The following is a 26,122-nucleotide window of genomic DNA, read 5'->3' as shown; positions in this document are numbered from 1 at the left end:
ACTGATCATTAGAGAAATGCAAATCAAAACCACATCTCACACCAGTCAGAATGGTGATTATTAAATAGTCAAGAAACAACAGATGCTGGCAAGGTTGCAGAGAAAAAGGAATGCTTTTACACTGTTGGTGGGAATGTAAATTAGTTCAACCATTGTGAAAGACAGTGTGATGACTTTTAAAGACCTAGAACCAGAAATACCATTTGACCCAACAATCCTATTACTAAATATATACCCAAAAGAATATAAATCTTCTATTATAAAGATACATGCATGCATATGTTCATTGCAGCACTATTCACAATAGCAAAGGCATGGAATCAACTCAAATGCCCATCAATAAGACTGGATAAAGAAAATGTGGTACATGTACACCACGGAATACTATGTGGCCATAAAATGGAAAGCGAGCATGTCCTTTGCAGGGACATGGATGGAGCTGGAAGCCATTATTCTCAGCAAATTATTGCAGGAACAGAAAACCAAACACTGCATGTTCTCACTTATAAGTGGGAGCTGAACGATGAGAACATTTGGACACATGGGTGGGAAACATCACACACCAGGGCCTGTCGAGTTGGGGGTGGCAAGAGGAGGGAGAGCATCAGGAAGAACAGCTAATAGATGTTGGGCTTAATACCTAGGTGAGGGGTTGATAGATTCAGCAAACCACCATGGCACATGTTTACCTGTGTAACAAACCTGCACATCCTGCACATGTGCCCCGGAACTTAAAATAAAAGTTGATGGGAAAAAGGAAAGAAAGAAAAAGCAGTGCTGCCTAGACTAGATCATGTGGTCAGTTATCTGAAGCCCAGCTAGCTGGCCATGGGAGAACCGCCAGTGGAGGGAGCCATGCCACTGTGCAGTTTCCAGCAAACAGCAGCAGGTCTCCACCTTGCAGGTGCAGTGGCAGAGAGGGCCCTTCCAGCCCCCAGGGAGCAGGCTTTGCTGGCTTCCGTCTCTAAATAGGAATGCTGCAGAGGAGATACCATGTCAAATAGAAAAAGAAAACAGGAAATGGCTGGCACTGGGTGCGGAATCATTTTACTAAGCAAGTGTTTATTTTTATGAGGCATCAGCAATTTTTTTTTTCAGGTTACATACTGAGTAACTGCAATCATTGATTACATTAATGGATTACCTCTGGAGAAGGAATCTAATTACATTTTTGTACAAATTGCAAAATGTAGATTAATTTCAAACTTCCTTGGCAGCCTTGTGTTTTTTTGTTTGTTTGTTTCTTGTTTTCTCTTGAGCTCTAGGTCAGGAGCCCCAAAGCATGGCAAAGAAACCTGAACCTTGAGAAGGCTTTGTTTGTTCATTCAACAAATATACAATGAACTGCTTGCCTTCTGTATGCACCAGCTCTGTTCTAGGCACTGGAAATACAGAGGCAAACAGGACAATGTCTCAGTCCTCTTGGGAGTTTCCCAAGCTGTTAAAGAGCTTCAAGAGCTGAAAAATCCCAAATGTTCCTAAACCCATTTAAGCAGCTGCTAGGCTTTATTTTCTGAACACCAGTTAGGGCTTGGTGCCTCTTATCCAAAGGTTGTCAATTTCTTTAGCCCTGCAAGGGAAATCTAAAAGAGTAGGAAAGTAGGAGACCAAGGGAGGAGGATCACTTGAGGCCAGGAATTTGAGACCAACCTGGGCAACATAGAGAGACCCTGTGACCTGCCTGCAAGGTTCAGCCTCTGCTGTCCTATGAGAGAACCTCTGAGCTGTCTTGTAATCCACAAAAAAATAAAAATAAAAATTAGCCAGGTGCAGTAGAGCACACCTGTAGTCCTAGCTACTGGGGAGGTTGAGGTGGGAGGATCACTTAAGCTCAGAACTTCAAGACTGCAGTGAGCCATGATTGCACTACTGCACTCCAACCTGAGTGACAGTGAGGCTCTGTCTCAAAAATTAAAAAATAAATTTTTAAAAGAGTGGGAAAAGGATTAAATAAGAGGGAAAGTGAAGAGGGTAACAAGAGAAGGAAGGAGTCTTTGGTCAAGTGGCACACCCATTGAAGACACTGATCTACTCAGAGATGGCAAAAGTAAGATAACGGGAAAGTAGAGACAAAGAAAAGAAAGAGAGAACTTTACAAAGGAGAAACACAAGTGGCTGATAACCATTTCTTAAATTCAACCATTCTTATAATCATATAAATATTTCAAAAATGAGTAACTTTTTTTATCAATCAAATAAGCATATGTCTTGAGAGGAAAGGGATTTTTCAATGTGGGTAAAATTCGGTAGGACTATAAACTGCCTCAATGTTTCTGGAAAGCAATTTGGCATTATACATCAAGAACCTAAGAAATGTTCATATCTTTGAGCCAGTAGTTCCAATTCTGGGCATTTATCCTAAACAAATTATCAGAAATATGATCAAAGATTTATGCACAAGGATTATCATTACAACATTATTATAATGGCCCAAAACTAGTTCAACATAAACATTTAACTTTAGAAGAAAGGTTAAGTAAATTATGTATACTTACATGGTAGAATATTATAAAGTCATTAAAATTATGTTTATGAAGAGATTTGATGACAAGGGAAAATGCTTATCATGGAATTACGAACAAAATTTGGGATACAAAATTATAAAGTAAAATTTGGGATACTAAATTATAAAGTATGATTTACGCTATGAAAAGAAATATAAAGAAAACACAAAGGACACCACAACAGTAATTTGTCTCTTTTTGTTGTTGTTGTCTGTTTTGAAACAGGGTCTCACTCTGTTGCCCAGGCTGCTGTACAGTGGGAAATTAGACATCACTGCAGCCTCAAACTCCTAGGCTCAAACGATCCTCGCCACTCATTTTTTTTTAATTTTTTGTAGAGACAGGGTCTCACTGTGTTGCCCAGGGTGGTCTGAAATTCCTGAGCTCAAATGATCCTTCCACTTCGGCCTCCCGAAGTGCTAGGATTACAGGAATGAAACATCATGCCCAGCCTGCAATTTGTCTATTGATTATAGAATTTCATGTGGTTGTTTTTGCTTTTCTTTTACACTTTTCTGTTGTTTTTTTCTATAATAATTACATTTCATCTTGATGATCAGGAGAAATAAAATAAGCTGATGGAAAACACAAGAGAAAATAATAGGAAGGGAAACCGTTATTGTAATGAGGAAGAAAAGGATGTCTCCCCTCCTCTATGGAACTGGCGATGGGGTAGGTGGTTACAGGGAAAGACTGAAACCAGAGACTTACAGGATTCAGAGGACGGGCAAATGCATGCTGCCACAGTAGCATTCGGTGACAATGCCTGACCCAAATTTCCTTCCTCTTTTCAAGATTAGCTGGATTTACTGTTAGGTTTCCATCTCCCTGACAACTCTTAAAAAAACTTGACCTGAGTCCATGGAATTTTAAGTCTGATTTGGTTCCATCATATTCAGCCTCCAATTGAATCCTAGCTGGTCCTAGAAACTTCATACATTGACCCATGAAAAAAAAAGTTTAAAAAAAAAGCACACATCATTTTTCAAAAAAAAAAATAAATTCCCTAGTCACGTAATCAAATTCTACCCCTCAACCAAAAAAAAAAAAAAAGAAAGAAAGAAAAGAAAAACAAAAAAAAACCATAGTACTGACTCTAATCCATGGACTGTTCAGTCTCTCTCTGGAGACTCCATCCCACTAAAGGCGATGAATTATAGTCTTGGAAAGCTTCTAAAAAGGATGCCCCGTCTGTTCAGCACTTACCTTTCACTCAGTGAACTATAAATACTTAATGATGAGGCCAACCATGATGACGAAGTTGATCAATAGTGAGCATGGAGACAGCGTTCCATTTCCACACCCAACCAGGATGGATGCCGAGGAAATGGAGGAAAATGATAACAGCCTGAGAGACAGCTGGTTGCTCCTCCCCTGCTATCTTCATTCACCCACTGGTCACCACCAGCTGGCGGCAGGTCAGTGCTCCCGGAGCAGGGGCTTAAGCTGTTATGAGGCTGCACTAGAGGTCCTGACAGCCGATATGGACGGTACCAGCCATCTCCTCACCAGTGTCCTTTGGCCATGCAATTTTAATAAGCTCAACCTCAAGAAAGGAAAAGGGAGCCTGGGACCGTGTTGAATTATTCACAGCTCCAATCAGGGAAGGCAGATGAACCCCTCTTCTGAGAGTAAGTGATAGCTACTCATTGATTTTATTCCCCCTTCATGACCCCTAGATGAGAATCTAGTTTAAAAAAAAAAAAAAAGAAAAAAAAGAAAAGAAGAAAGAAAATCTATCTTAAATCTGAGTTCGTGAATAATTAGTGAAGTTGCGAATTGTGTTTAAGTTGACATTTTTCTGAAGAATAATTTTGATAACTTGGACTTGATTAGAAAAGGAAAAAAAGCAAGGACCTTGGTATATCTAAATTTATTTAAATACAACACATATATACAAAACTATTTTTATGGATTAATGACCATGATCAAAGTGATCTTATTTAACAACACAATAAAAATGATGTGAGACCTGAAAGCCAAAAAGATATATGATTCATGCATTTATTAGATGCCCATGTTGAATTAGCTTTTGAATGTGATGTGTGTGTGTGTGTGTGTGTGTGTGTGTACCTTATTTCTTTGCATGGACAGAGAAATGTCAGCTGTAAGAAAATATAGTTAATTCTTCCCTACACTTCAAGGAAAGCTTGCTTTCTAGGATTTATCTCATATTCCACACCCATAGCTAATGCTGATAAATGTCTTCCTGGAGCTAAAGACAGCCACTACGCTCCTTTAGACAGTGGGTTAGAAAACAGCCACAGAAGCTTCTTCAGGCCTTGTCCACACGCCTCAGAATCTCTGCTCTCCCCCAAAACACACTTATGCAAGGGCAACCACCACCTTAGCAGGTGGCCTCACCTCCCTATTGTGCGAAGTCTCATATCCCCTGCTGAGAGTCTGGTCCAGACCCATTCTCTCAGAGTAGGAATGTCACAAAGGCTCCTCACAGTCCGGACTGTACCCACTCACATCCATCCCATGCCTGGCTGACAATGCATTTCCTAAGACCTCCTAAAGTCATCACAAGGCTCACACGACACGGCTCTTCTGTGACTTATTTAACCTCTGTTAGCCTCAGTTTCCTCCTTTATCAAACAGATATAATAACAACATGTACCTCATAGTACAGTTGAGATTTCAGTGAATATGGTATGTCAGGCATTTAGCACAGCCTCTGCACACCCAGCAGAAGCGGTTATTATTGCACACAAATGCAAGCTCCATGAGGGTAGGGGTTGCTGCTCTTCCATCTAACACCTAGAACAGTGTCTGGTAAGTGAGAGAAACTCAATCTATTTTACTTCAGTAAACGAGTGAAGTACTTTAGGCTCCTCTCAGATGCCACTACTCCCGGCCAGTTATCCAAGCTAAGATGTTCGTTTCCTCCTGTGGATGCAGCCAAAAGCATTTTGTTTACCACACCTCCAGCCCCGCCCTCTGCCATCCTGAGTCTGTGTCATGGCTCTGTGTTCCCTGGGAGACTTTAGGTTCCCTGAAGGTGTCTCCTTCACTACCCAGCTCCAGTGCTGTCCACACAGTGGACTCTCAGTCCACACTGGACACTAAAGAGCAACCCTGCAAGTCATTCCAGCAACCAAAGATGGCTCCTCGTGGACCAGATCTGCAAAGCTCCGACCAGGAATGGTAAACACTGAAAATTCAGGCCCCTCGCCTTCAATTTAATGAGGGATTGAAACTGAGCTAGTAATTACGTTTTTTTTTTGTTGTTTTTTTTGTTTTTTTTTTTTTCAGAGTGGTAGAGTCTCACTCTGTTGCCCAGGCTGGAGTGCAGTGGTGCAATCTCGCCTCGCTGCAACCTCTGCCTCCTGGGTTCAACCGATTCTCATGCCTTAGCCACCCGAGTAGCTGGATTATAGGCATGCACCACCACGCCCAGCTAAATTTTGTTTTGTTTTGTTTTGTTTTAGTAGAGATGGGTTTTGCCATATTGATCAGACTGGTCTTGAACTCCTGGCCTCACGTGATCCACCTGCCTCAGCCTCCTAAAGTGCTGGGATTACAGGCATGAGCCTCCAGGCCTGGCCGGTAATTTTTAAAACTGTATGTTTCTGTTAGTTCTGCCAAGCTAAACAGTATTTCAGATCTTACCCATAAACCAGAGGTCCCTACTCTTTTTGATGTAAAGGAATGTTCACTTCCTGAAAATGAAAAGATCCCTTCAGAGTAGGTATTGATGGCAATGTGAGATGAGAGAGGGTGGCGTGTGGGACTCAGGCAACACAGAGAAAAAGCCAGCCTTGGGGAGCGTTCTGGAAGGGGAGTCAGCATGGAGCTACCTACTCGGGGCTAGTGTCAGTCAGCATTGTCATCCATACTCATGAACAACCACCAGAAGAGCAGCCCCTTCCTTCCCGACGCCCTCACCGAAGAGGGTGTTCCCGTGAGCTCTGGGGAGGAGATGATTTGTGCACAGTTGCTTTTCCTAGTTTCCTTGGCAACTGTGCAGCATTAGAAGCTCGAAGAAAGAGGCAGTGGATGGGGTGGCGGATGGAACACAGATGCTGATGTCAGTCAAATGTGTCACCTCCACACCCATGTTTAGCAGCCTCGTGGTTTCGGAAGCTTACACACACCACACACACCTCTGATTGCTCATTTCTAATTTGGTGCCAGGCGCATAAGCAAAGAGCCTCAGGGAAACGTGGCAGAATGGGTCTCATTGACACTGGGGCCTGAGATTGAACGATCCCAGCACCAAAGACACTGGATGCCCCTTGGTTGGGTTTCTGGATTTCATACAAGCCTACACAGGGCACATCAAGGGGCATTCATCGATTTTATATCAGTGGCTGGCTACAAGGGACAGAGAAATCTGAACTTTCATCATGGAAGTTGAGGGTATCCAACTTGGGGGATCCAGTCTAAAAACGACAGATGTAGTTGGGGTGGGGGGCAGAGATGGCAAGTCCATTCAGAGGCAAAACTGCCTGGAAAATAGAAAGTGGTAAAGTCTCCAGCTTTGCAATGAATTCCATTCCAAAATCTCATTTGCTAAGTCAATTATTTAGAATTCAGAACCCATTTCCAGAGAAGTCCTGTATGTTATAAATGATGACTGGGTTTCCTTTTTTTTTTTTTTTTGAGACGGAGTCTCGCTCTGTCGCCCAGGCTGGAGTGCAGTGGCCGGATCTCAGCTCACTGCAAGCTCCGCCTCCTGGGTTTACACCATTCTCCTGCCTCAGCCTCCCGAGTAGCTGGAACTACAGGCGCCCGCCACCTCGCCCGGCTAGTTTTTTTTGTATTTTTTTAAGTAGAGACGGCGTTTCATCTTGTTAGCCAGGATGGTCTCGATCTCCTGACCTCGTGATCCGCCCGTCTCAGCCTCCCAAAGGATGACTGGGTTTCTAGGATAGTCCACAAAAGCCTATTTAACTCATAATGTAGATGAAATACTATACATTTGCAATGAAAAGGAATAGAAAAAAAAACTCCTGTTATGATAGCAGTAATTAAATGAAAAAGAAAAACTGAGAAGTGGAAAATAAGTAGCTTTCTTTCATTTCTTTTGAACAAATGGACAAAGAGAAGGGTTCTTCATTTACTTCAGATAATAGGATAGAGCCTGTGGTGGGGGAGGGGTGAAGGATGGAGCAGGGAGGTCCTCTGGGAGAAGAGAAGGGCAGTAGGCCTGCCTCACGAGATATGTGTGGGGCTCCCTGGTGGTAAGGAAAGAGCATGAATTTTGCAGTCACAATTGTCTGGATTCTAGTCCTGCCTCTATCTCTTCTTGTAGCTCTGGGGGAGGTATTAGATCTCTTGTCTCAATTCCATCACTGACAACCTCGATTGCATCAGACAAATGCCTGCATGATGGGCACTGTGGTGCACCTTCCAGACCTCTCTGCAAGGAAAGACATGCTGCCACATTCTAGAAAGGCTGTCAGCCTTTAGCGGTCAATCCCTTTAGAGATTGCTCATACACTCAGAGCCACCTAGCCAAGGTCACTCCACCTCCAGTGCCTACATCCAAGAAGTGCCCAATATGGGAGTGTAAAGACCCAGTCATTTCAACCTCATTCAGGAGACTTTGAAGGGTCGCTCTAGGATGAGAGCCCTCCAAGGGGTGTCATCGCACCTACATCCCAGCCTGACTTCTACTTCTGCCAGACCCCGATTCCTCCTCTGCTCTTCCACGGGCATGAGTCCTAAGGAACTGAACTCCATCTGAGTCCACTTCCCAGGGAACTCAGCCTGCGACAGCCTGGCCGAGTTGGCTTGGGTAAATGTTGAGATCTTTGCCCTGCTGACTCTCTCTCCTTACCTGGAGAGGACACAGATTAGCGAAAAAGCCTAGTAACACCCCAAGTAGTTCTGGGATTGGGGCTGCTGAGAGCCCAAGGACTGGGTGGTGAGCAAGAATCTGGGAACTCAAGAAAATGTGCATTCCTATACCCCAAAAATGGCTGGGGCATCCAGCTAACCTATAAGGTTTTGTTTCTAATGTATGAACGTTTGTAATCAAGAGTTTACAATTTGGATACCAAATCCATAAAAGAAATACAAGCACTGCTTGTTTGGAACTGCTCTGTCTGATATGGTAGCTACTGGCCATGAGTCACACACAAACTTCAGTTGGTTTATATATTAGTCTGTTTTCACTCTGCTGATAGAAACATAACCAAGACTGGGCAATTTATAAAGAAAAGCAGGTTTAATGGACTCACAGCTCCACATGGCTATGGAAGCCTCACAATCATGGCAGAAGGCAAAAGGCACGTCTTATATGGCAGCACACAACAGGGAATGAGAGCCAAGCAAAAGGGGAAACTCTTTATAAAAACATCAGATCTCGTGAGACTTACTCACTACAATGAGAACAGTATGGGGCAAACCACCCCATGATTCAATTATCTCCCACCAGGCCCCTCCCACAACAGGTGGGAATTATGGGAGCTACAATTCAAGATGAGATTTGGGTGGGGACAGAGCCAAACAATGTCAATTTATAAGTAAAATGTGAAATTCTGTTCCTCAGTTGAACTCGTCATATTTCAAATGCTCAATAGCCACATGTGGCTTGTGGCTACCACGTAGACTTACAGAATATTTCCATCACTACAGGGAGTTCTATTGAATGGTGCTGATTAGAATGTTGACTTGTAAAGGATCTAGGAAGGTTTGAACTGTATTCTGTGCCAACTTTCCGCAGAAGGCTCCTCAGATGGATATGCATAGAGAGTGAAGCAAGATAAGTATCACTAGACTTTCAACCCCCACCCCCAAACTCCCAGAACTCTAGCTCAGCATGTGAAAGGCTGAATTCCATGCACAACTATTCTAGGCAAGTCACAATAACCCAGAACCATGCAGGCCCCTTGGCTATGACCTCCAAAGTTAAATCAGAGTTAGATATCAGGGTAAGACAAAAAAAAAAAAAAAAAAAAAAAAGAGTGAAAACAGCAGGGAACATCAGCTCCAAAACCTAAGAAAGGAAGAGGTTCTCCTCTCAGAATCATCTGAAGAGGCCCTTCCACGTACCCCAAACATATTAGCTCTACGTGGTAACCCCAACTCTGTAATTCCATAATCCAATCTATGACACAGCCAGCACCAGAACCAGGGCAAAGAGATGAAAATAAGGGGATAGTAATACAGTATAGTAATGTCACCTCGATGGCCTCCCCTCCACCCTAACAGCAGCTCTTATCCTATTCTTGGGCCCTCCTTTCTCTCTACATCCAACATTCTTGCAGCATCCTCCTTTTGGATGTGTGTTTTCACACACCTGAAATAGAATAGAAGAGGATCTGATCATAGCAAATGGAAAGCAGGGTTAGGCTAGACAGGCGAGTCTTTTGGTTCCCCTCAACAATTTCAATACATTGTACTCACATTGTATTTATCTTCAAAGCTCTGAAATGTTACTTTTTAGACACTAAGTACATAAATCTTCCTTTAGAGACTGTTTGTGTCTAAATTGCATTTTTATTGGACACAACTTATAAATTAAAGAGCTGCTTCTGCTGCTGGCACCACACTGAGGACCTCAAACACTGATAATTTTCTGCCCTGAAACTCCTTTCACAATATGCTACACTGTTGCCAGTAAATAATAGTCAGGCACTTTCTACTCCTACACTTCAAACACCTAATGCAAGTTCGCATCACACATACCAGTGCAGATAGCAAACCCCCAACACTTACGAAGACAAACAGCCACATACAAGGCCAACTCACCTGCACATGTTGCACAGAGTTAAACAGAAAACCTCCGAGTCAATGAAATGTCATTTCAGAGGCATTCCCCCCAGCTCCCACAGGACCTCGGTATGGGACCCCTGCCTTCCAATAGTGATAGCATCTCATGTTGGCTGGCATCAGACTTTGCAAACTTACTCAGAGATTGTGCATGAATTATTTCATCTAATTAAACTTTATGTTAATCCTCAAGGCAGGTATTACCATCTCTGTTTTACAAATGAGTGCACTGGGGTCAAAACACTTAAATAGTTTCCAGGGTCATATACCTGGTGAGTGGCAGAGGTGGAACTCAATCCAATATCTGCTGGACTCCATGGGGCTTGAAGCCTGTTTCCCATTAAAGGAGTACATCAGAAACATAAGATAGAGATTTGGAGGCTAGATATTAGGAAGATTGACTCAGCTAACATACACAATACCAAAAAAAAATTCACCTCACCTCTTCCATGCTGTTGTATTCAACTAACCACAAGAAATATGGAAGGAAAGTAAATTACCAGATCTACAGCCAGTCAACAGATAGCACACAAGAACAGGTCCTGTTTCCCTGAGAGGTTGTGCTAATTGGCAATATTCCATCTCCCAGCTCCCATCCCAAGCCTACTCATGTTCTCCTTCCCTGACCCTTCTATGACCACTAAAATCCACACCAATGCTCGCCAGACCAAGAGCTCTCAAACCTTGTCTTACAGATTCCTGGCCCACCCTTAGAGATTCTGACTCAGTAGGTTAGGCTGGGCTCTAAGAATTTGCATTTCAAACAAGTCCCCAGATAATGCAGACATTGCCAGGCAATGGACCCCATCTGGGAGGCACTGGCCTTGACTCTGGTAGGACTTTCATCACACGACATGAACTCGGTTACTCGCTCTGTTACTCCACCCTGGTTCCCAGCCACCTCCCTGCTGCCCTCCCCATCTTCAGAACACCCATCCCCCAGAATCCAGAATCAAACCCAGTCACTGTTTGTGACTGGTACTCGGAGTATAACAGCCTCCCATCTTGTTCTGGGCATAGCATACTTGCCTTGTGTGCCTTGGTTCTTATAAGTGGGCTCCTCTCTCAGCCACCATTCTCTATTTCTTACTCTAATGCCATTCCACTCCAAGTTTCTTGTAAAGCTGGGGCTTTTCTTCCTTTGGTGAAGACTCCTCCCTGGGAGTTCACTCATTCAGTCCTGAATGCCAAAGTAGCACCTACAGGACTTATACCTGCTGACCCACTTTATTGATGCCAGGTATCTGCCTGCTCTGACATCCATGTCTTACCTAACCCAGATTCTCCAACACTGAGCTGTTTCTGCCAGCTGGATTACTGAGCACCTGTTCTTGTTCCTCTTCCTCACTGCAGCAGTTTGCCTGGAAGCTGAGCTCAGATTGTCTTAACTTTGGAAAGAGGAATCACCTGCCGTATTAAGCTCCCTTTTCAGCACCTGGAACTGGGACAGTTCCCCTAGAGGACCCAGAAGAGGCAAGTCCAAATGATGCCCACTTATCCCTCGCTGTAAAAAGCAGGCCAGGCCTCTTACTGAGATAAGGTAGTTTGTCTTATATATTGTTTTTCCTCCTGCAATGAATCCTTGCTGATTTCAGTATGGAAGTTAGGACTCATGAAGTGTATATGTCAGCAGCATTAGCCTGTACTCTCTAGGTAGTCTTAAATGCTTAAACATTAAGCAACAAGTAATTTGAGCCCTTGTCTGGTTGGCACCTGGAAATATAGCATCCAATTTGGAAAGCAGAATACCTTTTAATATCCCCTCCAGTACCTAACATGGGGGTTCTCACAGAACAGACACTTCACGACTATTGAATGAACAAATGAACAAATGGATGAAGGCAAACAGTCGGGTTGTTCTCCCAGTTCTCCTTCATGGTTTGGTGTCCATATCAGTGTGCTCAGCCAGAATAAAACCACTTCTAATCTGCAGAAGCTGAGAGAGAGAATGCCTCCGGGCCAGACTTCCAACTAATTCCCAGCACAAAATCGGACCTGTGCATTCAGATGAATTGTGGCTTGAAGACTGCAATTACACCAGGTTTTGTTCAGGACGTGGATGTCTTTAACAGAAAAGGCTGTACTGTACTCCCTCCCACCTCTACTCCAGACGTCCTCCCTTCCCTCCCCCTAGGTCATCTCAAAATAAACTCTCCCTCTTACCCATGTAGAGGGTGCCCTTGTATACAGCAGCCATGCTACAGTGCATTTTCATCACTGACCCCTAGCCAGGCCAGCTATCTAAGTAGGTGGGACACACAGCTGCACACGCATATGCATTTATTATTATTATTATTATTATTATTATTATTATTATTATTTGAGATGGAGTTTCACTCTGTCACCCAGACTGAAGTAAAGCAGCGTGAGCTCTGCTCACTGCAACCTCCGCCTCCCAGGTTCAAGCGATTCTCCTGCCTCAGCCTCCCAAGTATGGCGTATGCCACCATGCCCACCTAATTTTTGTATTTTTAGTAAAGACAGATGTTTCACTACGTTGGCCAAGCTGGTCTCGAACCCTAATCTCAAGTGAGCTGGCTGCCTCAGCCTCCCAAAGTGTTGGGATTTCAGGCATGAGACACCGTGCCTGGCCCAACGTTCATAATTTTAAAGCATCTCTATGTTACCTGTAATTCCCTTGCCATCATTCCTTGGGGCAGGCCTCCTGAAAAATAAAAATGCTCTCCGGGGAAGGTAATCCAAGAACACATTAACCCCCTAGCTCAAGCATATTCATCAAATCAGTGAGCCTGTTCTGCAACAGAAACCTGAGGGAATGAGACAAAGAAGAGGTAAGTTTTGACAGGCAGGAAAGTTGCGAGGGAAAGGAAATGGCCTGGCATGAGTTACTTCTGCAAGAGCAGATCTTGGTGCAATATCACATTAAGGGGTTTGGGTTCTCTGCCCGGCCTGGTGCATAGATACCACCAGAGCTCTGGGAGGACAGGCACGAGGCAGTGGGTATACTGAAAGGTTTACAAGGTTCTCCTCAGGGGCTGGGTTGGGGAAGAGACACAAGGAATGGCTTGCAAAAAGCAAAGACTTCAGGATTTAAGGCAACCTATGATGACACGCTGTTGGCTGAGTTTTCTTGCTACCAAACTTTTCCACTTGTGGGGCAGTGTGGGGGGTGGTTTCTTGCTAGTGATGACCCCCGTGGATGCCAGTCTTGCAAGCAAGAGGCAGCTAACAACAGATTGCACACAGTAAGAGCCTCACACTGGCTGAGCACCAATGCGGATGTGGGAGAAGGAAAATGGCTGATGCTGCAGGGGACCTCAGCTTCTAATGTCTGCGATGTTTACCTCATTAGGCTGTTTTCCATAACATCAGCCAAAAACATGAAGAAAAAAAATAGCTGGAGGGACCCCACTGGAGCTCAGGCCTGGATTCTGAGCCCTCACCCTCGGATTCCTCTGAGGTCTGCGACGGGACCTCTAGGCAGCCCTTCCCACTGGCTCGGTTACCTCATCCGCAAAGGAGCCACAACAACACGGGAGGGGCTCCTGGGAGGAAACGCCAAGTCGCCCTCTGAGCAGCATTACAGCCGACTGAACAAAAAGACGTGCTTACTGTTGTTATTACTGTTAGTTTCATCCCAAGCCCTTTGGTCCACAGCATTCATCTTCTCATAACGAGGATGGCTGGGGGAGGTGGGACCAGGAGTCTAGGCAGCTCCTAGGCTGAGAAAGCCAGAGAGTTCTGGGTGGGAAGAAAGTCCAGAAGGTGGCCATTCTACATTGGAGCAGGCTGGGCTAGGACTGGACAGCTCAGTCCATTGGCAAAGGGAAGGCAGGTGCCATCAGGCAAACAGCCAACACAAGTTCAAGGTGAGAAGGTTGATGCCAGTGGGGAGGGCAGGACCCAGGGTGGCTGGAGAGAGTCTAGACAGCACCAGGGACCCTGGGGTTCAGGGGCAGAACCCTCTAATGCTGGAAAGGGAGAGGGTGAGGAAGAGGGCATGGGAGAGGCCAGGTGTGGGGGGCCAAGTAGAGCTTGGCCACGAAGCATAAGTTAAGAGTCCTGCTCCAAGATCCACACCAGAGCACCAGAACATGCTGGGCTTCCCACCATACACCAGCCTGGGGTCAGGACTGGTCCCCAAGACTGAGCCAACCCACAGGCAGGGGTCAGAGATCAAGAGCTGTGGGGACAGGGAGCCAAGTGTGTCATCCATGTGTCTGTAGTAAGTGAGACAGTTCTGGATTTTTACTTCTTGTCCCTCCTAGTGGTATGGACACTAAAATGTCCCTGCTCATCCACAAAGTCTTGGTCTCCTGCCTCCCTTCCTCCATCTCCACTCCTGCCTTCTTCCTCTTCCCCTCTCTTCTCCCTCCCTCTGCCGGCCAGGCCATACCCTGCATCAGGATGGCTCCTTGGCACTAATGTTCTTTGCCCCAGGGGTGCAAGGATCCACTGTGCTGGCGAAGGCAAGGACCCCCAATGCTGTAGATGAGGAACCTGTTCTGCCTGGTCCTGGTATGTGCTCAGCTTGCCTGAGGCAACAGCCACAGGGCCGACAAGTGAGCTCATATCTGTGTGTCTGGGGGGTAAGGGGTAGAGAGTAGGGAAGTCTTGGAGGGGAAATCATCTCTCGCTCTTTCCCGCCCTGGCCAGCTGGAAATGTGCTGTGTGACTTTCCAATGTAATTAGTTGAACCCTTACTCCTGACAGAAGAAAGCTTCAAAAAACACCTCTGGGTTTCTTGGCTCTCAGCAGCTCGAAAGACAACAGAGAGTATCTGATTGCAGCAAAGTAGAGCCCCAGCTCCCTGATCCTCGCTGCCAGGGGCAAGCCACTGCGAGAAAACAACCTCCATCTTGAAAACGCCAAGCAGAATGAGAACATCTGAGCTCACATCACAGTGACTCCACATCTCAGGGATCTGACCCTTAGGAAACCTTAGTAACAGCTGCCCACAGAGGCTCTGCCCAGAAGATCAGCAGATCAGGTGGCAAAGAAGACCCACTTCTAGTACGTTCCAATGGGTGTCTGCCCTGCAACCTCAGGCAGGTACTATTTGAGATGGAGTCTCACTCTGTCACCCAGGCTGAAGTAAAGCTAATACCCTCCAATGGGTGTCTGCCCTGCAACCTCAGGCAGGCTCTGCTGCCATGCCCTCTGCCAACCTCCCTGGGGTCCTCGCCTGGGGCAGCCAGGGCCCAGCTCCATGCCATTCCAGTTCCTTCCTGGGATGGACGCACTCACCCCTCAGCAACATCTTCCCATCCCCTACTTTCTCAGCCTCCTTCCTCCGCCATAGCCCACCCTGGCTGCCCAGGTCCTATTGCAGACCCCCCACTCCCGATCAGCCACCTCCCCTTGCTATGCCACTGGGCAAGGCCTAGGCCCCACCTGTGCTGAAAGGGCAATGCCTGTGGCAGGGAGAACAAGAGCAGGGGGGCTGGTGATGGCCTCAGGGGCTCCTGGGGGTTGTGCGAGGACGCTGAACTCGCCAAACAAGCAATGCTACCATAGACTGAACTATGGGATGTGAAAAGCCTATAGGAACATATTCTAGTGAGAGAGTGAAGCAGCTCCATTTAAAATGCCACCACTTCCCCTGACCGTGTCAATCGGATTCTGTCGTATTTAAAACGTAAACCAGACAGTCCACCCAGGAGCAGCACCAGCCCAGCTCATCTCCTGTGGCTGCCTGTCCCCTCCTCACTGGCCAGTGACACTTGCCTGTCCCGCTGCGTCCTGGAGGCAGCCAGAGGATCTGGGTCAGGCATGCAGCTCACCCTTGGAACCCACAGAAGTAGGACAAACGCTGTTCTACCTTGCTCCGCACTGCACCCCAGGGCAACGCACCACACTGCAGCCTACCCAGGGCCGTTGGGACCTCAAGCCAGACGGTGGGCAGGTAGGAAGGCAGATGGGCTGCACCAGGCCTGGGTGGACTAAGGACACGGATCCCAACTCCAAAAGGAATTCTGCCTTTTTCCAGGGTGAGCAGAAAGGCACCCACAGTACCCACCAGCAATCACCTACAAAACCAGAGTGAGAAACCGGTCACCAGTTCACCCAGACAACTCAGCATCTGAAACTCGTTAACAAAGACCACCCCCTTCCCCACCCCACACACAGACACACACACACACACACACATATACACACCCACACATACACACGCATTCATACACACATACACACACACACGTACACACACACATACACACACACAGACACACACATACACACACAAACACACATACACACACACAGACACACACACCCACACATACACACACATACATACACACATACACACACACGTACACACACACATACACACACACAGACACACACATACACACAAACACACATACACACACACAGACACACACACATACATACACACATACACACACACACGTACAGACACACACACATACACACACACACAGACACACACACACACATATACACACCCACACATACACACACACACATATACACATACACACACATACAAAGACGCACACACAGACACAGATACACACACACACATACACACACACACACACACAGACACATACACACACATATATACACACACACATACACACACATACACACATACACACACACATACACATACATACACACACATACATACATATACACACATACACACACATACACACACACACACACACACACACACACACAGGCTTCATCCTCTGACCTTTACTCCCTATGGAGTTTATTCTCTCTTTACAATTAGATTTGTAAGCCTAGTGGCCTCCAGTATCTTCTACCTTTCACCTTCTAGTCACCCAACCATAAGGTGTATGAGCACATGCACCAGAAGTTAAGCCTCCCATTGGTAGGTTTAACTTTTCAAAAACCACAATGTAGTTTTAAACCAAACTGTGCCTTTTTCTACTTGAAAATTTTATTTCTATATCAATGGTTGCTGATGAGGCCACATGCAAATTCCTGATGAAAAGTATGTAATTTAGGCCAGGTGCAGTGGCTCACACCTGTAATCCCAGCACTTTGAAAAGCTGAGGCAGGTGGATCACTTGAGGCCAGGAGTTCAAGACCAGCCTGGCCAACATGATGAAATCTGGTCTCTGCTGAAAATACAAAAATTAGCCAGGCATGGTGGCACATGCCTGTAATCCCAGCTACTTCCAGCCTGGGCAACAGAGCAAGACTCTGTGAAAGAAAGAAAGTAAGAAAGAAAGAGAGAGAGAGAGAAAGAAGGAGAGAGGAAGGCAGACAGGCAGGCAGAAAAATATATACTTCAAGTTTAACCAAAGTCCAAATATTTGCCAGAAAGTGTTTCAGGAAAAGAATCAAATTTCCTTCCTTTGGCAAAAACTATCTAGCAGGAAAAATTACAGAATCCAAGATGTTATGGTCAAATTATAAAATGATAACCAGGCTGGGCACAGTGGCTCACACCTGTAATCCCAGCACTCTGGGAGGCCAAGGTGGGCGGATCACTTGAGGTCAGGAATTCGAGACCAGCCTGGCCAACATGGTCAAACCCTGTCTCTACTAAAAATACAAAAGTTAGCCGGGCATGGTGGCACACGCCTGTAGTCCCAGCTACTCAGGAGGCTGAGGCAGAAGAATTGTGTGAACCCAGGAGGCGGAGGTTGCAGTGAGCCAAGATTGTGCCACTGCACTCCAGCCTGGGCAACAGAGTGAGACTCCATCTCAAAAAATAATAATAAAGATGATAACCAATCTAGGATGAAATTAGTTAATTTGATCCCACTTAAAGAGGACAGAACTCTCAAAACAAATAAAGAAATCAGACTGTGATTTTTTTTTTTTTTCATTTCCAGTATTTGATCAGGAGTTTGCTAATATTTAATCGTTTCTGCTTTATTTCAAAGGGGACTTATGTGCCTACTTCCCACCTAATGTCATCAATATCTGACCACTGAAAATTAAAATCGACACTTCCTATGCTTCCCCTCTTGCCAGCATTCCCAATTACACTTAGTACCAAATTCAGTTGTGACAGATGCTCACCTGCCCTCTAGCTAAAAATAACTGTCATCGATGTCAGAAATGGCACATGTGCCCTCTCTCTGCTTAACAGCCCATTAGGCGGCTTTGTGAAAGAGGCAGATGAATCCCTCACCAAAAGGTGGCCTCAACTTCACCCACACCAAGTGCCCGAGACCTTTTCATATATTAATCGTTGAGATGGCTTTTATCAGTTAAAAATAGATCTGTCACCCCAATTCACAGCAGAGGCTGCACACGAGATTTTGCAGAACCCAACAGCACTACAGTTTGGGAATAAGAACCTGGAGACACGCAGGGCTTAAAGAAGACCCCGCAAACCTTGGCATTATCCTCTCCTCTCTGTCTTTGCCGATGCCTCGTGACGTGTTTCCAGTGATGCCTCCCTAGGTAATCTCTTTGAATTCCAGGTTTCTACAGTGTGTGCCGTCAAAAGAGTTCTACCAGGTTTCCCTTGAAGAGTCTCTGTGCAACTTACACTAAAATAATTCTCCTTCTTGCTAAAAAATTTCCAAATTATCTTACCCGCTTAAAGCAATTCTACTATATTGTAATTATCACATTGCCTTGTAATGACTTGCATTATGAATGTCTCTCCCCATCCCCCACCCTCCTCCACCCGCAAACTTGAGCTCCTTAAAGAACCCTCTGTGGCCTCGGTGTTCACTGGCACAAAAAGAAACAGGGTCTCTTTGGTTAAATTGAGTTAATTTGAACTGAAGCTGCTACGTCAATAATTTCTTCCTTCTTAGATTCTGAATCCTATTACGACCCCCGTAACTTAAGTTAGATTTCAATGGTTAATCAACGGGTCTTATCAATCTTGAACATTCCTTTTAGGCTCCTAAGAAGGGACTATATGAGACTAATACATTGTGGGAAATAAGCAGTTATATTGCATATTTCTATATTTTAGTCCTTACATGTCTACCTCCAAAAGGAAATTAATAACCCTGATGACTAGTGTCTCTAAGGCAAATATAACATTGAAATTAAATATGTGGTATGCTTCGCTCAATGCCAGCACATGGAATCCTCTTTGAACATCAGCTCTCCATCCCCATGTGCTGCTTAGTGTCTCTAGTAATGGATAAAGCTTCTGGGGAAACAGCCTGGTAAATGCTATCTCATCCATTGGCACCTGCTCCATCATTTCAGGCCAGCAGTATTTAGTGACAATCATCTGGACACGCAGCCACAATATACTTCCTGACACCAATGAATGATTGTTCTGTTTAATTTCACTTGTGTTTCTTTCACCTCCCACTCCCACCCCAAGCTGTGGTGGTTTAATTAAAGCCAATCCCAAAAGTAGAATACACCTGGTGGGCCTAAGCCACGAAAAAGATAACTAAGCACCTACAAGGAGAAGAGAGATATTTTCCACCTAGAGATCTACCATCTTCAAAGTTTACCAATTAAGGGATCTTTACTATCAGGAAACAATGAAAGAACCCTCCTTTAAATATAGATGCCGACAGAATTTTAACCTTTCAAAATCTGGTGAAAAAACATGGACTATGAATGCATGACAAATCAACAGAGGCAGCATGAACTTGCTGACAGTAAGAATGTGTCAGCTTGAAGAACTGTGCCTGCAGGAAGCAAAGCTCTCCTGCCACAGACAGGCAGTGTATCCCAATGGAGGAGAAGAGTAAAAATAGCCAACAAACTCTGTTTGCTTATTAACTAACCCTCTCGTTGTCATTTAAGTCTCTGAGGATCCCTGGCCAAGAAATGCCCCAACCAGTGCACATAGATATTCTGATCTTTGCTGAGGAATTGCACATGAACCAGGGTTCCAAAACCTATCATTTAAGGGTAAACAGTAGATTTAAAGACCACATCCTACTTCTTAGTGACCTACCCAGATGCACATCTCCAATGTGATGCATCCTGCAACCACCAGCTGGTCTCATCCTTTACCAATGCAACCCAAGGGACTAACAGGTTACCACAATAATATTCCAAGCAACTTGGAGACAGGCTGGAATTATTAATAAATCCCAAGAGTTGGTTCAGTCAGGTAGGTGAAATCTTACATGCCTACCAGGGTGGTGAAATAAGGTAACTGTCTAATTGCTAGTCATTTCTGTAGTTTTGATGGTTGGTTCGTTCTTTAATTTTAGAAGCAAACTCCCCAAATTTATAATGCAATCAAAACCAACCGAGGCAATTCTGACCCAAAGGTATTGGCACTTTACGGAACCATCTCAATGTTCTGAGACCACCCAGAGACCCCAGAAGGAGGCATATCCAATCCTCCGATCCCTCCAAAGGGGACCTCACGGCACAGTCACAGCCACCAAGACTCAGGTGCACTTACGTAGGGCATGCCACTCGTCCTGACGGATGGTCTTCGTGATGTTGAAAGTGAGGTTCCTGGGGATGGTTGCTGAGGAGTAGTGGTATTTGATGTACGTGCATCGCTCAATTTCTCCTGGAAGAGAGAGACAGGAAACAAAATGTTAAGGAAGCAGCAACCACATATGGACTAGTTCTGGGATTAATTTTTCCATCCTGGAGAAGAAGACATTTCATATTGGGCCTGGTGACAACTACAGAAAGACAATACCTTCAACTCCAAAAGAGCAAGAGAGTAGAACTACAATCAAATAGCATTGATTTAGATGGAAAAATACATCCCGGGATCATGCAGAGGTGGGAAGAACCAATGTTTAGGCTGACAGCAGCTTGTCTAACATTCCCAGGAAAATCAACTTCCAAGTCAAGAGAGGAAGTTTGGCATCAAAAGACATCAACAGTTTCCATCCAGGGACCAGCAGAGAGCAGGCTTTGTTAAGCCTTAATGATATCATTTGTGCTCTGAGCACACACAATTTTCTGGAATGGTGAGCTGGGGGAATGATGTGCGGGGGGCCTCCATCCTCTCAATGTCATCCTCCCAACCTCACCTCTGAACACAAAGCACTCAGATTAATCTGGGTCTCTTTGAACTAGTCTCTTTTCAGGTTTCTTGAACAAAATTTTGATTTATTAACAGACTTAACACCAATCAAAGCATGCTTTACTAGTGGATTGTCAAAATAGATCTTAGATTGTCAAATTTAGATCTTAGGGCAGAGATTCTCAAAGTGTGGTCCCAGGGCCGGCAACATCAGCATTCCCTAGGAACTTACTACAAATGCAACTTCTCAGGCTCAACCCCAGACCTACTGAGTCAAACTAGGAAGTAGAGCCTGGCAATCTGAATTTACATCAGCCCTCCAGGGATTTTATTACACACTTAAGTTTGAGAACCACTGCCTCGGAGAAACTAACAGAATTGCCAGTGCATTAATGCATAAATCCACCCTGTTTGCAAATTCCAAAAGGAAGGCATGATGGGGAGCTCTTCCCCCATTACTTTTGGTTTCTTGCAGCCATATCTATTGACACTTGCTCATCTGGGGGATATAAAGACTCAATGTCAGAGCATTGTGAAGAATCAGGAAAGGGGTGATTTTTAAAGGTTAGGGGGTTTTAAATTTGGTTTTGCACCTGAATGGATTTTGATGGTAATCCATTTTGCACCCCACTGATTTTCAATTTATAAGTGGTGGCACATGATTGAATTGTTTGACCCCCGACCCACTGTCAGCAGGGAACCTGCAATTGGTGAAGTGCAATAATTTAGACAGTGCCTCATGAAACTGATGCCTTATTGTAAATCATATCTGGATAACTGCCCAGTTGCCAGTTATTGGCGGACACTCCTCCAGTGGGACTGACGCTATCCAAGAAGCACATTCTAGAGAGTAGTATGCGCTCTTCCTGCATCTTCCATTTTTCGACTTTGCTGCCTCTTTTCCTTTAGCCCACAAGCATCCTGAAGCCTCTCACATGCCCCCAGCATTCCCCCTAAGCACACCTCCTCCTCATACCTTCATCCTGTCATCCTCCTTCCTTAACTTGCAAAACTTGTTGAAAAAGGAGTCTACCAGCCAGTCTCCACTTCCTCCATTCACATTCACACCTCCAACCCCACATGCTCTAATTTCCATAACAATTTCCATTAATAGCATCACCTCCCATCCAGTCTACAACATAAATCCTGCAGTCATTGCGAATGCTGCTTCCTCCTCAAGGGTGCCCCACCTTCCTGACATCCAGCTGGTCACAAAATTCTGCCAGGTCTACTTCAGAAATGTCCCCGGAGTCTCGCACCTACTGTCTATCTCCCCTCCTCCTGTAGTAGTTGTCCTGATACAGTCAACAACCACATCACTTAAGGACTTATGAGATAGGAGGGACTCGCCAAGGCTGTAGACCACTGGTTTCCAACTTTACTTATGCTGTGGTGCACACACAGAAGATGTTTACAAGGCACCCTGGAGTGAACAGATGAGGCTGCCTACGGCTCTGTCCAGGCTCCTAGGACACTGAAGAAGCCAGGGTTTCTAACACACCTGGAATCTACTTATGGGTTCTGGACTTATTCCACCGGTGGGAAACTCTGTTATGGATATCAACTCATTTAATCATTCAATCCGTTCGACAACCAAATTAAGAAGGCATTACCATCCTTATCCCTATTTTTTAAATTTTTATTTATTGATTGATTGAGACAGAGTTTCACTCTTGTTTCCCAGGCTAGAGTGCAATGGCATGATCCTAGGCTCAAGCGATTCTCCTGCCTCAGCCCTCAAGTAGCTGGGATTACAGGCATGCACCACCACACCCAGCTAATTTTATATTTTTAGTAGAGGTGGGGTTTCTCCATGTTGGTCAGGCTGGTCTCGAACTCCTGACCTCAGGTGACCTGCCCACCTCAGCCTCCCAAAGTGCTGGGATTACAGGTATGAGCCACCGCATCCGGCCCCTCATCCCTATTTTCTAATGAGAAAGTGAAGGCATGAGGAGATTAAATGACTCACTGAAGGAGGTAGCAGTGCCAAGATTAAAATCCAGGACTGTCTAACCAGAGTCTCCTCTATCAGGCCACCCTCCCATGTGGAGTGTATTCTATAAAGGAAAATGTGATGATGTCACACCCCATTCACAGGCCCTGTGTTGGCCTCTTTACACACAGGATAAACCCCACACTCCTCAGGTATAAAGTCCCAGCTCCCTTCAGGCCCCAACCTTCACATACCCCAGGCTCCAGCCAGGTGAACCTCCCACCTTACCTTGAATATGCCATATTCACTCCTGACTTAGCATTTATTCTCCTTCCTGCCTTTCTTTCCCTTAGGATGAGCAAAAACCTACTCATCATAAGAGATGGCTCAAATGGCAGCTACTCAGCAAAGCCTTCCTCGCATCTAGATTGCACCCCAGCAGCAGGCGTTCCACCAGCAGCTTCCCTGCTTCTGTCCTTCCTGCAGCAAACACACTCCTGCACTGTGATTTATCTGTTTACGTGCCTCACTCCCCGACTAGATTATGAGTTTCTCAAGGGCAGGGATGTTGTCTTATTCATTCATCTTTACCTTCCCAGCACCTAGCACAAAGTAAGCACCAATAACATGTGCTTTGAGGAAAGAAATGAATAATACGAGGTGTTCTTTGTAAGACTGCAGTGGGTAAAGAATCCAACTGCTTTTATTACATGCAAGGAATTAAAATAATTGAGGCAAATTAGAATCTAATGAATGAAAGGAGGCGATTGTTGCAGAACTCTGTGAGTCTATAGCAAACGCCTCTTCCCTGCCTGGACAATACAAGGAGAGGCTTATTAATCACAGTGAGGTAGAAGAAAATGGCGTATGATCACAGAACAGTGTCTCAACAGACTTGGTAAAAGTAGCCGCAGGGGCAGCTAGGTCAATGGTTTTGGGAGAAAAAAAAAAGGAATCAAAGAAAGAGGAAAGGAAGATATAAAGTGTAGAAGGCTGTAACAAGAATACCATCATGCCTTGGACATGTGCAGTTGCGCAGGTTGTGTCCTGCACAAGGGCACTTCCCAGGGACACCTGGGCACTGAAATTCAGCTGCTGCTCTTTTGGCCAAGATTTGCACCCTGCTGGGGGTTGCTGGGGGCTGCCCTGCCAGAAGCTCTGCCTTTGTCTCATTTGCACAATGCTGCCTTACGAGCTAGCAGCAGCCCTACCTACAATAATTTCAAGATTCAACAAAACACCTCTAAGACCCAGCCTTGGGACACAAAACCAGGTCCCACTGGGAATGGCCAGATTGGTGACTCACTCTTGTGTGAGGAAAGCACTTGATTTCTTAGCTCAGGTCAGATTCTCTCAGCCTCAACAGAAACTCAACAAGTTGCCACTGGTTCCAGGCAGGCTGGAGCCAGCTCCCTTAAGCTCCTCCAACCGCAGCCCACCCAGCCAGAGAGGGAAGAGGCCCTTGACCTTCAGCAAGAGCAAGAAGCCAGCCCACAGGCACTGCAGGTGACTGGCTGGGGAGCCTGCCTGGAGCAGCCACCACAGCCCCCCTGGAGGCCCTGGCTATTTGCTTTGCCTCGGGGATTGCAAGCATCCTGCCTCTGACAGCAATTAAATTCGAAAGATTCAAATATTGTCTAAAAAGAAAAGGAAAATATTTATCCATGTGTCTGCAGGTCCTGTCAGTGTGCTGGGCTTTTGTAAATACAGGAACCATCTGGGCACCAAATAAGTAGGCCCAGAATGTGGGCTTCCTAATACAAACAGGTTTTCCTGCAGCACGCAATGCAGAGGGGGCTACCTGGAAGGCAATGGAGAAGTTCACGGCCTTCCCAGGAAGGAAGGACAAACGCTTCTTCACCAAATTCCTGCATCCCAGCCCAGCGCCTCCGTTCTCCCTCCAGAAGCCTCAGGTAGGGGAGGACTGGCTGGTTGAGACCCCAGGGGTGGCTCCTTCCTGTGCCCACTGTGGGAGACTTATTTATTTATTTAAAAGAGACTGGGTCCCACTATGTCACCCAGGCTGAAACGCAGTGGCACAATGATAGCTTGCTACAGCCTGGAGCTCCTGGGCTCAAGTGATTCTCCCAGCTCAGCCTCTGCAATAGCTGGGACTACAGGCACATGCCACCATGTCCAGTTCATTTTTTTTTTATTTTTAGTAGAGATGGGGTCCCACTATATTGCCCAGGCTGGTCTCAAACTTTCAGGCTCAAGTGATCTGTCCACCTCAGTCTCCTAAATTACTGGGATTACAGGCATGAGCCACTACACCTGGCCTTTTCTTATGTTTTGTAGAGATGGGGTCTACCTATGTTGCTCAGGCTGTCTCAGATTCCCATGCTCAAGTGATCCTTCCACCTCTGCCTCCCAAAGTGCTAGGAGTACAGGCGTGAGCCACCACCCCTGGCCTGGTGGGACACTTTAAACCCTCAGTCATACTCTGCCTTCTGAGCTGGTGACCCCTCCTGCCCATATGTCAGGGTCATAGCAAGACAGAGGTAATTAAGGAGAGTTTCACAAAAGGACAATTTAACCCAATAGCAAAAGAACGACCTGATTAAAAAATGGGGAAAGGATGTGAACAGACATTTCTCCAAAGGCAATGACATTCAAATGACCAACAGGAAAAGATGCCCGACATCACTAATCATCAGGGAAATGCAAATTGAAACCACAAGGGGACATCACCTCATACCTGTTAGGATGACTATTATCAAAATAAATAAATAAATCATACTAGCGAGGAGGTGGAGAAAGCAAAACCCTTGCATGCTATTGGTGGGACTGTAAGTCAGTGCAGCACTATGGGGCTCAGTATGGCGGTTCCTCAAAAAATTACGAATGATCCAGCAATGCTACTCCTGGGCAAATATCCAAAACAACTGAAATCACTATCTCAAAGAGATATCTGCACTCCCATGTTCATTGCAGCATTATTCACAGTAGCCAAAACATACAAGCAACCTAACTGTCCATCAGCAGATGAAGGATAAAGGAAACGTGTACCCATGCGATATCCAACATTGCATCCCTACAGTGCCATATAATCGGTCTTTA

At 45.4% G+C, this 26,122-nt stretch overlaps 1 protein-coding gene across 1 annotated transcript in view; it reads right to left on the bottom strand.

The window, feature by feature from the left end:
- Positions 1-26,122, bottom strand: part of TMEM178B (transmembrane protein 178B) — a 407,977-nt gene that overhangs the window by 249,268 nt on the left and 132,587 nt on the right. The window contains exon 2 of the mRNA XM_007983176.3: positions 20,548-20,661. Coding sequence (XP_007981367.1) covers positions 20,548-20,661 — 114 coding nt within the window. The remainder of the gene's footprint in view (positions 1-20,547; positions 20,662-26,122) is intronic.

This window comes from Chlorocebus sabaeus, chromosome 21 (assembly GCF_047675955.1).
Source record: "Chlorocebus sabaeus isolate Y175 chromosome 21, mChlSab1.0.hap1, whole genome shotgun sequence".
NCBI lineage: Eukaryota > Metazoa > Chordata > Mammalia > Primates > Cercopithecidae > Chlorocebus > Chlorocebus sabaeus.
The sequence above is the reverse complement of the archived record's forward strand: the minus strand, read 5'-3'. Positions and strand labels throughout refer to the sequence as shown.